Source organism: Neofelis nebulosa, chromosome 1 (assembly GCF_028018385.1).
Source record: "Neofelis nebulosa isolate mNeoNeb1 chromosome 1, mNeoNeb1.pri, whole genome shotgun sequence".
NCBI classification, from domain to species: Eukaryota; Metazoa; Chordata; class Mammalia; order Carnivora; family Felidae; genus Neofelis; species Neofelis nebulosa.
The window spans coordinates 111,605,362-111,618,486 of record NC_080782.1 but is presented as its reverse complement, the minus strand read 5'-3'; the positions used below and the strand labels follow the sequence as shown (position 1 = coordinate 111,618,486).

Below are 13,125 nucleotides of genomic sequence, written 5' to 3'. Positions count from 1 at the left end.
AGAGGATATATATCTAATTGTTCTAACACCATTTGCTGAAAAGACTACTCTTTTTTCCTTTAAACTGCTTTTACGCTTCTGTCAAAAACCAAGTGGCCAAGTTTGTGTGTGATTCTGGACCACCAATTCTGTGCCAGCAATCTAAGCATCCATTCCTTCACCAACACCACAGTCTCCATTACTGTAGCTTTATGTAATAAGTCTTAAAACTGGGCAGCATGAGTCTTGCTTTTGTAAATTAAGAATGTGGAAGTAACATTATTCAATAGAGCTGGCAATATCTACCTAACAAATTCTAGTTTCAAATTAAAATCAGTATTTTGGAAATAGGACAGGAAAAAAAGCAAATATGAAGGAAAGGGAACAGAAAGAATACAGGAAACAAAGAGAAAGAAGTAGGAACATGAGAGAGACACACGTAAAGAGGTAGAAACAAAGGAAAAGAAGAGAAAAAGGGGACAGGGAGAGGTGGGAAAATAGAGGAAGTGGTTCCCTACACATCAGATCTCAACCACTAAAGCTGAGCCAAGCAAATTCCTATCTGTGAACACCAAACACCTTCCCACTTACACGATCCACCAGAGCTAGCATCAGTAATGAGAACAGGTCAAGGGCCAGGTATCTCACCAGACCAGGAACCTCATCCTCCTAAAAATCTACAGTAGGACAAACACTTTTCTCATTAAATCATTCAAAACAAGCAATTATCATAATATCGACTTCAATTTTTATATGACCCATTACATTAGTCTTAAATACTCCTATATAACTGCCTGTTCACATAAATAAACGGACACATTTGATGATCAGCATGAACTTTCCTTAACTAGAACACTCCTGGTGTTTGGTTTAGATATTTCAAAGAGAAACATCCTTGGTTCTCTTTGGATGAACTATCCACCCTGTCCACCTCCCAGGGTTGCCATGAAGATCAAAGGAGATCATGGAAGGGAAATTGCTTCATAAACTGAAATTTTTCATACAAATATATATCAATGACTCTCCTCATTAGAGGTATAGGACCAGGAAACTTTGTCAGACACAGATGAAAGCATCTGGCTCAACTACATAGACGCTTTAGTGAAATCTAAAATGGTCTTTAGTAGCAGCAAATTCAGAATTCTTTCCAGACAATGGCATTATTAACAAGAAGGATGTGGTTCGGTAACTAGCTCTGGGCAGTTCTCTGCAACATCTCTGACAATGATGGACATTCAGATATTGGGATCTTGCTTTCCTTTCTTGCACGCTAAAATTCACTACTTCCTTCTATTTTCTATACTTACATCTTTGATTCTGGGGGAAAAAAAATCATGGTTAACAAATGTAACTGTAGTCACAGAAGAAATATGACACACAGTCTTTAAGAACTAGAAATAAAATTTGGTACATTCCAAAATAAAAGCTTAACTTTCTGTTACAAAATTCTCCCACATATACTGTGTGTGCATGCGTGTGTGTGTGTGTGTGTTTTCTGTCTTCAAAAAAATGCTGTAAGAGCCTTTGCTATTTCATGTAGCTTTCTGTAATTCACAAACCCAAGAAACCACCCACCTCCTGCTATATTTGTAAGTGCTTAGGTTGATGATGTTTACCTCACTTCCTTTATTTGACAACTTCTTTTCTTTCTTTTAATACTTATTTTTCAGGGACAGAGAGCACGTGAGCAGAGAAGGGGCAGAGAGAGAGGGAGTGAGAGGATCCAAAGCAGGCTCCCAGCTGACAGCAGAGAACCCAATCTTGGGCTCAAACTCATGAACCGTGAGATAACTAAGCTGAAGTCAGACGCTAAACCAACGGAGCCACCCAGTCATCCTTTGACAATTTCCTGAAGACAGAGGATCATTAACTGTATTACCTGGTACTTAAAACATTACTGGAATTCTGTAAATACATAAACGCATGTTGGGTACACCAAATGCATCTTGTTTATTACTGTGTGTTTACTCATCCAATCACTATCTAATAACCTAAGTCAATCTCACGTTGTGGAAATGGAGGCAATATAGCCTATCGTAAGAACACAGGCTTCAGACACAGACATCTCAATTCAAATCCTACTCTTACTACCAGCTGAGTGACTCTGCAGAAGTTAGTAACTTTGGCCTTAATAACTTCCTAATCTTTAAAATCAGGATAATATGCTACATCGACAGATGCTGAATTAAATAACAATAACATGACAAGTCAGCACATCATCAGTGTGTGAGTACCTTAGCTCCTTCCTTGCCAGCAAGACTCCTCGGCTATCTGTTCCAGCCTCCTTGATACTACCTAGGAAGGCTTGATATTTAGAAGCATGTTCTGGAATTTCTCCACCTTACTGACTCTCCATCTACTTTCAAATCTAACCTGCCTCTGGATCCTCATCTCCCTCATCTGCTTCCATTATAATCCGGCAGCAGGACGTACTCTGCTAGGAAAGCAGGTGCAAGCAGAGCAGGCAGGGCAGCCCCCGTCCCACTCTTCTCTGGAGCCCTGGCACACAGCTGCGAGGATCCGAGCTCCGGTCCTGGAAGCTGCACGCGGGCAACAGCTGCCGCCTCTCTCATTAGCTCACTCTCAATTCAGGGCACATGCTCCTTAACAAATGCTTTACTTATCTGAATAGATTTCATCTGATAGTAATCTGAGAAATTGGCAAACACCAGTGGTTAACTCAGAATACTTCCACTTGGGCAAATGGAAAGCTATGAGTTTTCAGGTGGTAAACAACAGAAGAAAATAGTGCTCCGTTTATGATTCACAAGTATTAGAGAAAGTGAAGAGAAAATCGCTATTTAAAGGACAAATGTACTCTGGCTGTACACTCGATGTTTTTAAATCGGGACACCTGATTAAATCTTCATCCTGATGTGAAGCATGCTCTGCCAGGGCAGGGGGGCCGGCTCCTAGAGCATTCTCCCATTTCACTCTTCTGAGGACCCTGAAAGCCTCCTGAGATGCAAGGGATGTTACCCAACGTAAGGTGGTCACAAGAGAAGAGATTGTGAGTTACTCATCCAGAGAATCTTTCAGAAGTGTTCTAGCTAAGTTGTGACGGGGTACAAGCAATTACAGTTTCCCAAGAGAAATAATCACTTACAAATTCCCAGGGAAGTATGGCATGCAGAACCAGGGCTGGAGTTTCCACTGCCTGATGCTAACAAGCACTACGGTCTCAGAATAAGCTCAAATCACCCAAGATCCTAATTAAAAGTTGGATGAGCAAGCCAGAAATAACTGCCAAATGGAGAGACAACTAAATGTCCCATGACAGTCTTGCTATCTAGAAGCTGGAGATTGCTGATGAAACTCCATAAAGAAGTTAATGCTAAATGTGCAGCAGTGTCTGGTCTTAGCCTTGGGGCTGGTGGCAACCCTCACACTGCTCTGTGAGCTTCCTCAGCAGCTAGTCCACAAAAGAGCCAAACAAATGGTTCAGGGAGGAAATAAACAGGTTTTCTCTGCTCAAAGTCATGGGTCCCAGGGACCCCAAACTCCCTTACTAAATGTGTTGTAAGAACATGCCTAATTTTCTTTTGGAGTAAAAGAAAACAAATGTTAAGGATCCATATTCTCCATTTCTTCTTTTAATCCCTTTCAGGTTCTCACCCCTTTGGTAGGCCTGTCAGTAACTCAATACTTACTCTTTTCAGGACATGTGCAGCTTCATTCCTCTAATACTCTCCCAGTCCCCAAAGCTTACTTAGGTAGGTCCCCTCCGCCTTCAGCAGTAAAACAACCTAGCATGTAGTGAGAAGGAAAGTCTGAGCGAGAGACATGCATTTTTCCCTTGGGCGATCGGGTGGTAAGTGACCAATCACAAAATAGCACTAAAACATGAGCAAAAACATTTGGCGGAAAGCAGACATACATCAGGGAATTCTAGTACAACGCTTCATACAGGCTCTGAGATCTGCCTAAAGATCAGACCCACTCTGCCGCTAACCCCCTGAATAAATACATTCTCATTGCCAGAGAGGCCCGGCCCAGAGCTATTTCACCCTTTCCTATTCTCTAGAAGCACTGAGCCACTGTGATCACCCTCCCAGATGTGCAAAAGGCAAGAAAAGATGTCCTTTCTGAAAACTCGCTACAACAAAACACGGCCAGGGGGCACTCTACAGACCTAAGAACACGGCAATAGGCTTTATTGTGACAACACATTCAGGTCTTCACTCAACAAATCACAAGGACGAGGATCATTCCAGTGGACAAGAGAGATTCTTTCACATGAGGCAGTTTCAAGAGACTGACCAGAGCCGCCCGTCCTCCCCCTTAAGGTTTACTTGTCACCGTTACCTGTACAAGTGACGATTGTCTTCAAAATCTTCCTGACCCCATTTTCCCTTGATATCTTCAATAACATGATTCTTAAGGAATTTTTTCAGCAGCTGGACTGTTTGCTTGCGGGTCACCTCGGGGCCAAAGTTCTGACTGCACCTCAACAGCTCATGCAGCCAATCCACGGCTTCAGCCGCCGTGAAGCAGCGTTCATAACTTTTAAAACGACAGCGATGTTTCCGTAAGGGCATCCTAGCGCGAAAAAGCTCAACTGTTTCATTCCACTGGAGAAAAAAGGGAGAAAAGCATGTAGCAATCAACTGGTTTTGTTCAAGTTATTACATCCCAAATATTTAAGACGATGAATGCAGTTTTTCCACTTAGAAAACCTTCTTAATGACAGCCTCGACTTTTTTTTATTTACAACCTTCACACTTGAAAGAAAAATAACTTTTAAAACGGTATTTTATATTTTAAAAAACTGTATTTTATTCATTCAATAGGTATTTACTGGAGATAAGACCAGAAAGTTGTCCCATTATGTGAATTTAATGGATTTTTACATTAATGACAAACATATGATCAAAAAAATTGATAAACCAGAGCCCAATATGCCTAATTCACTTCTTGGAGCTCTAATATGATTTTACATCATTAAGCAAATATGTATCATTTATTACATGAAAAGCATCAAATGGAGAGAAGAAAAGGTATATGTACAAGATATAGTCCTGATGTCAAAACATGTTTAAAACTCCTGCAAAATATTTTCCTCTTAAAAAAAAAATCTATGGGGCGCCTGGGTGGCGCAGTCGGTTACGCGTCCGACTTCAGCCAGGACACGATCTCGCGGTCCGTGAGTTCGAGCCCCGAATCAGGCTCTGGGCTGATGGCTCGGAGCCTGGAGCCTGTTTCCGATTCTGTGTCTCCTTCTCTCTCTGCCCCTCCCCCGTTCATGCTCTGTCTCTCTCTGTCCCAAAAATAAATTAAAAAAAAAAAAAAAAAAAAAACCGTGGGAAAAAAAAAAATCTAGACATCCACCCCTTCATCCGCCTTCCGTAAATTAAATGAAATGTTCACATAAGGTATCCTTCCTACATAATTATACCAATTTCTTTTTAGGACTCTAGGCTTCCTGCCAGTACTCCTAAAAGTATTAAAACCTCATGGTCTTACTCTTCTAACCACTGTCCCTTCTCCCACTCTTCTCTTTCTGTATCACTGCACAAAGTGAATTTTTACTTTTCACCTCCTTTCCCATTGAAATCAGAAAATCTTTTTCTAATAATTATAGTTTGATTTTTTTTTAATTTTTGGTTTTTTTTTTGTTTTTTTAGAAAGACAGAGAGAGAGCATGAGTGGGGGAGAGGGGTAGAGGGAGCTAGAGAGTATCTTAAGAATCTTAAGCAGACTCCACGCTCAGGGCAGAGCCCGCCAAGGGGCCTGATACCATAACCCTGGAATCATGACCTGAGCCGAAATCAAGATGGAATGAGCCACCCAGGCACCCCCAGGGTAATCTCTTACAACAAATTTGGGGCTCAAACTATTCTAGGGCTAGAAAGCAATTGGGGCAAAATCAAGACCCAAGGAAGATGTGCAAAATGGCACATGTCCCTCAGGCAGTTAGTCTCAGAATATAATCTGAAATCTGTTCTGTGGTTTCCTCATTAAGTGGTCATTTCATTATAGCACCTATAGCTATAAATATAAACATACTTTTAACCAATATCCACATATTTTTAACCATTGTTGTTGTTTATTCTCTGCTGACACCTAGCCTTCACGTTAGTCCTGATCAAGCATATTGGGAGTGGGAAGAGTTAATAAAAAAGATTTGCATTTATTTTAGGTTGACTGAATTATCATAATCATTATCAGTTAAACTTATACATCGTACTTTATACATTACTTAATAAATGTAATGGAGACATGGGTTCCTGGGATCCAATATTTCAAAACAGAAGTAAACATGCCTATTAATTGACTCAAGCTGGTAAGCAGTTCCTCTATTTATTTTAATTAGGTAAGTAATAATATACACTGTAACAAATTAAATGCAGAAGTGTATACAATAGAGCCTGCCCAGTCTCTCTCCAATTCCACATACCTATCAAACATATGCACATATATATAGATTTTTCCTTTTTTATATATGTGTGTTATTTATTATTACTGCTGTTGTTTGCTTCCTTTTTAAAGAAATATGATCAATCCTATTGCACACATTACCCAACTTGTTTTTGCACTGAACATAGCATGGATGTCTTTCTATATGAATACCTGTATATCCAGCCCATTCTTATGAATGAGTAAGTTGTTGTTTCAATGAGTATTGTGGTTTCAATGAGTTGTTACTCATTCTTATGAATAAGTTGTTGTTTCAATGAGTTGTTTCAATGAGTACTCAAATAATGAGTATTTGTTGTTTCAAAATATTCTTATTTTAAAAACCTTTAGGTCCTTTGGTCCTTTGGACCAAAAAGGTCCTTTGGTCCTTTAGGACCAATGTTTTTATTTATTTTTGTTACAATGGATTTCTAGAGAGGATCAGCATATTTAAATCAGATGTAACAATTTAGAGTGATACCAGCAGCGTATGTGCATCCTACCTTACCTTTGTCCATCACTAGATGTTACTATCATCTAGATGTTACTGTTTCTGCCAATCTGCGTTCAAGAAATGGTATCGCTTAAATTTTGTTTGCATGTTGCTCTCTTCATCTTTAGTAATTTTCATTTACTCATCTGAGACTTGACATTTTTCTATTGGGTAGTCTCTTAATTTTTTTTAAATGTTTACATCTAGCATTTAAGTCAAAGCACAAAGAAGTCAGGAAAGTTAGTCTATTTTGCTCAGTTCCGTATCCCCACAACTGAAGGCAGTGTACATGTATTTAATAAAGGTGTATTGAATTAAAAAATATGGAATATTAATCTTTTTTAAAATATATTAAGAATGTTTTCTCCTGGCTTATCAATTTGTTTATGTAGTCTCTAGCTACATGAAGGTTTTATTGTTGATGATGATGTTTTAATGCAACAAATATATATTCTTTTTCTTTATAGCTTCAGGGTTTTCCCCTTTAGGGGAAGGAAGTTGGACATTTTTCCCATCCTGATGTATTAAAAGTATTCATCAAATATTTTAGAGTGATTTTTTTTTTTTTTACTGTTTGAATCTACAACTGGAATTTTTTATGGGAGGAGGAAGAATACCCTTTTTTCAACGAATTGAAATAGTAAATTACCTTACATAGTATCTTTCTTGATTCTGTTCTGAATCAAGATCTGAACTCTTTTTTATCCCACTGTGCTACTTGCGTTTTCCTGTGCTATACTATACCACAGGAAATTACAATTAACTAATTACAATTAATTAATTGTGATTACAATCAATTAATACTAAGTTTAAATTTCTGGTAGGTCAAGGTCACCTACAGTCTTTTTTTTTTCCAAAAAAATTTTTTTGAACATACTTTTACTATTCTGTATGAGCTTTTCATTCAACGCATTTTCCACCGAGAAAAAAACAAGTCATTATGATAACACTTTTACTGACTCTGTGGACAGCTGGTTTTCATTATGCACTAGAAATTTGCTAATAAGACATATTTATCAAAAATAAATTATAAAAAGAACTTTTAATTTATGTTGCTTTTTAATGGCATTTATCATTATGGATTATATTTACTTAATCCATGAAACACTTTAGAATTCTAAAACCTAGTGAGAACCATGATTTCTGTTCCCACTTATTTCCAAAACTAATAATGTTGCTATTTCGTTACTCTGTAAAAAAAAAGAATTAAGTTCTCCGTAAAACAAGTTACAATTCTCACACTTAGAAGGAAAATAACCTACATCAACAAAGAACAAGGCAGAGCTTCAGAATGTGATTTTGTTCTACAACATATTACATTTGAAGAGATAATCTTTATAGCAAAGGGGATAAAACAGATTTATTTGTGATTAAAAGACTTTTTTTGTTTTACTTATTTATCCCTTAAACTAGGGATCTGAAATAAGGAATCAAACAATTGTTTTTGCTTCACATCATGAGCCAAACTACAAACTACAGCACTGAGTGTTGAAATGTGCTTCCTGTTCTTTTCTCTAGGATAGTTATTCTATTTCCTTCCTTCTTAGTACCAAAAATATTGTGATAATGGTGCTACAATGATATAGCACCTGGGAGCAGAGACAACCAAACTCTAGATCTAGTTGTACTTGCCGCGTACTAACAAGACAGGCCTAATCGAGTCAGTTCACCCTTTAGGTCTCAACAGAATGGTGGGACTGGACTAGACAATCATTCACATCCATTCTAGTTCTCAGATTCAATGACAGCTGTGTTTTAAAGTTTAACAGTTGCTTCATATGCTATAAATAACTCAGAATTAAGTTCAAAGAAAGAATCCATAGATAATAGGAGTTTTTAAAAAGCTATTTTCTTTCTCATTATTTCTATTAAAATGATCAACTATGGTTGCCCCTTAAACAACGGGTTTGAAATACGTGGGTCCACTTATACACATTTTGGTCTATAAATACAGTACAGTACTGTAAATGTATCTTCTCTTCCTTATGACTTTCTTAATAACTTTTTTCTCTAGCTCATTTTAAGAATGCAGTATATAATACATAAACATACAAAATACAGTAAAACCCGGATTACAAGTAACTTGCTCTGCAGGTGTTCCACAAGATGAGCAAACATTTCTAATAAATTTAAACAAGAGGTGTCTTGCAATATGAGTTGCACGTGACACCAAACATCATATGATCACAACTGACCCAATGGTTCTTCTCTCTCTCTCTCTCTCTCTCTCTCTCTCTCTTTCTCTCTCTGTGGGATTGTGGGTGATCATCTCCCATGCTCGGACACTCGGTCTCAGGCCACGGTGATTAGCAGAAATCAATGATTTTTTAGAACGCTGGAAGGTGCCCACAACTGGCACCAGAGTATTTTTTGTCACTTCAAAGCACCTATGGACGGTCCTTTGCTTTTCCATACAAGAGTAAGCTTAGGAATGCTTTGCTTCATTCTAGGTCAGGATGCCTGCAGATACAGACCCTATCCTCTGCTGCCTTATTGCCAGTCTCATTAAATACAGTATATGACAAGAGCTTATTAATACTGGACTGTAGTCAACATCGATGTGAGTGTATACAATGGCCCCTATGCAGAAAAAAATTCCATTGAGCCAATAGATAGCAGTGATTCCATTAATGACAGTAAAAGTCATCCTACACCATAACCCTCCTCTCTCGTCCCCCTCACACCAGCCACAAAGGTTTTCAAAGGTAAGTGCATGTTCATTTGTTTCTTTTTCTTTATATTTTGTATTTTCTTTATTATTTTGTATTATATTACAGGATTGTCATCATTTTCATATGAATATTTTTGGGTTGTGGAATAAATCATCTGAGTTTCCATTATTTCTTATGGGGCAATTCGCTTTGATATAAAGTGCTTTGGATTACAAGCAGGTTTCCGGAACAAATTATGCTCGCAAACCAAGGTTTTATTGTATGTGTTTATTGACTATTTATGTTACTGGTAAGACTTCTGGTGAATAGTAAGCTGTTAGTACTTAAGTTTTAGGTGAGTCAAAAGTTACACACAGATTTTTTTTTTAAATGTTTATTTTATTTTGGGGGTGCAGGGGAGAGAGGGAGCAGAGAATCTGAAATGGGTTCTGTGCTGACAGCAGAGTCCAATGTAAGGTTCGAACTCAGGAACCATGAGATCATGACCTAAGCCAAAGTCAGATGCTTCTGACTGAGCCAGCAAACACCCCCAATTTTCAAATGCACATGGGTGGGCACTCCTAACCCCCATACTGTTTAAGGGTAAACTGTATTTGTATGTGGGTTACAAAAGTGAAAGCTATTTCAAAGAAGATGAGTAAGTTGCTAATCAACTTCCACATTCATCATGTAATGACTTAGAATCTGTCATCTGATTTTTGGCATAAAAAATTCACCGAATCCATAAAACGTTATTTTCAGATAAGACTTTGATGCTTTAGAAAATGAAGCTGTACATGGTTTGAAAAAGTACAGCAAGGCATGAAAGGAGGAAGTAATGGTCTGCTCTTGGAATGCCAACAGATTTTCCCAAGCTTTTCCTGAAGATTGGGTTGAGGGTGATGCTGGGAGAAGGGGAAAATGGTAAGTGGGGAGAGGGAGATGGAAAGGGGAGCTGGGATAAATAAGTACAGAGAGGACTGGTCACAAACTTCATGATTTACCTGGTAAGAGGTGTAAGACACAAGTGAATTATGCTTGGGGAAACATACATTTTATAATGAGGGAGAAAGATGACTGAGATTACTGATAAATCAGAAAGTCTCACTTTTTAAAAAAATTTTGCTAATGTTTTTTGGGCTTTCAAAATCTTAGTTTAGGATCAAGGATCTCAAACAGAATAAAGGTGACAAATGAACTGACTACCTGGGAAATTCTGATAAAATTGAGGTGCGTTCGTTAATGATTCGTGTAATTTTCTGCTTAACTTGATCAGGCTTGGCTAAACTTGACCTGTATATCACTCCTTGGGGGATGACAGCCTCTGGAGGACAAAGAACACATTCCTTTATATATTCCTTTGATAATATTTTAATGTGACTCAGAATGAAGCGGTGTCTTGTTACATAGGTACTCTGCATCCAAGAAAAGTAGTGATTCATACAATTCAGTGAGATTAAAAACAGTTCCAATTCTGATGTAACTTGTTTTAGTCTAAAGCAGGAAGGATGAAAACTAGTTACTCCAAGATCCTGAGCCTCTCTGTTTCCCTTGCGTAACTACTGTGAATAAACTGGGGGAAGAGGGATGTGACTTTTCCCTCCACAAAGGACAGTAAACTTTTTCAAAGTTCCTGATGAAGCACAATCTATATCTCATCCCTAAAGATGGACCTACTAATAGCCCCGACCCCAGGTGGTTTCAAATGGTAGAAGCAATTGTGAAGTGGAAGCAGATATGAAAACACGATTTTTTTAAACCCTTGTTTGTTCTCTGTCAGCACCATCCACACCTCTAAGAGGCTAGCCCAATGGAAATTCTAAATTTATATTTGCTGAATTGTTTTTAATGAATGAATCATTATGAACGCCTGTAACAAACAGACTGTTTGCAAGGATGAGTGCAATAATTCCTCCCGTGCTGTTCCTACCTTTTCCTGGATATCCGTTAGGTGGCAGAGAACAATGAAACGAATTCCCAAGTTAGACGTGGCCAGAAGTGGTAACAGACCAAGGAGCGATGTCCTTCCTGCCAAATTATCAGCAGGCTTTCATACAAAGCTTCTAAAAACCTGCCAGTGACATTGACAAATTGTCACCACTTACTCCATTACAGTAATCCTCTGAAACGCAAAGCACTAAAATTACTTGCTCCAGGTCACAAAGAAATCAACTACACCTAAGAGCCCTGAACACCAAAGTTCTTCTCCCAGAAGAAAAGACAGCACCCGGGACCATCAGGGGCTGCAAAGTCCCTTTCACATCCATTCGGGTCAACCGCTGATTTAGGTCGGTGCTGCCAGAACCAGAAACGCTGAGAGCCAGAAAAGCGGCTAAGACCCACCACCATCCCGGGGGCACCGTTAGAAAGAACCGCAAGTGTCACCACACGAGACACTCAAGACGGAGACACGCCCTGCCTGGATTGCGGCAAAGGGTGAGTGTTAGAAAGGGTGGGTGGCCGTGAGGTTACGGACTAGGTGGGTCCTTCCTCTCCCGGCAACAGGCGTTCGATTCCAGAGGACAAAGGGGGTGGGGGGGTAGGGTCACCCTAGTGTTTCGGATGCTTTATATCGGAAGGCGTCACTTACTGCCGAGAACCAGGCCGACGTCTGGGGACGAAGCTGCACGCACCACAACGACGTGCTGAGCTCCAGACCCGGTAAGCCTTTCCTAGCGCACCGTACGGAAAACGGCCGGTTTTCCGGTGGGGCCCGTCCGCACCGGCCGAAATATGTCCCGCCTCCAAACCCGGGCCCCGCCAGACCTGTAGAGGGGAGGATTGACCAGTACGCGGCCGGCGGCTGCGCCCAGCCCCGGCATGGTCACTCACCAGCTTGGTGGCCCGGTACGGGCCGGGCCCCACGATGCGGTGCTCCATAGCTGGTAAGCAGTGGCGGCGCCGGCCGCCCCTGCGCGGATCCCTGCAGGCTGGCGGCGCAGCAGTTTGAATCGCGAGCCTAAGCACTACAGACGCTGATTGGGCGACACGGAGACACGTGACAGGAACTGAGGGGCGGGGGCGGGGCCCCGCCTGGTAGGCGACTGGTGGCTGCGTTGGCGTCTCCTGTGAGCTCAGACCGGCTGGGGACCGAGTCGGCTGTCCTCCCTTATCCCACCCGGCGCACGCCAGGATGTGCACTGACCGTGCGGGGTGTCTCTGTTTAGCACTGGGGCGAACCTGGCCGACCTCAGACAACGGCATATATACGCTTTCTTTGGTAGAGGGTCAATAAAGAGTGTATAATTCGGTGATGGAAATCGTGGACTGTGAACAAATCCGAGTCAGCATTCCATATGTACAGTGAACCTGCAGGTGCTACTAGTAGGATTGGGAGAAGTGGGCAGTGAAATGAAGCGAGTGGACGGCATCTACAAGTGGAGGGACACTGAAACACTGGATAAGGTCACCTGGCCTCAAAGAGTGTCGACAGCCCCTAGAAGCAGTAAAGAGCTGGAAACAGGGATGACTGCGTGGCTCAATAGGTTAAGGATCCAACTCTTGGTTTCAGCTCAGGTACTGATCCCAGGATGGTAGAATTGAGCCCCGCATCAGGCTTGTGCTGAGCGTGGAGCCTGCTTAAGATTTTCTTTCTCTCTCCCTCTG

The 13,125-nt window shown here is 40.5% G+C and overlaps 1 protein-coding gene across 2 annotated transcripts in view; it reads right to left on the bottom strand.

Annotated features, from left to right (window-relative positions):
- Positions 1 to 12,473, bottom strand: part of DEPDC1B (DEP domain containing 1B) — a 94,294-nt gene extending 81,821 nt beyond the window's left edge. Inside the window, exons 1-3 of one of the 2 annotated variants that reach the window (XM_058731875.1) lie at positions 12,352 to 12,456; positions 11,450 to 11,590; positions 4,285 to 4,550 (exon numbers count right to left, since the gene is read on the bottom strand). In XM_058731875.1, the coding sequence (XP_058587858.1) occupies positions 4,285 to 4,517 (233 nt within the window). In that variant the 5' untranslated portion in view covers positions 4,518 to 4,550; positions 11,450 to 11,590; positions 12,352 to 12,456. Of the gene's footprint in view, positions 1 to 4,284; positions 4,551 to 11,449; positions 11,591 to 12,351 lie in introns of both variants that reach the window. The other variant, XM_058731866.1, reaches the window with a different exon arrangement.
- Positions 12,474 to 13,125: the final 652 nt, after the last annotated feature.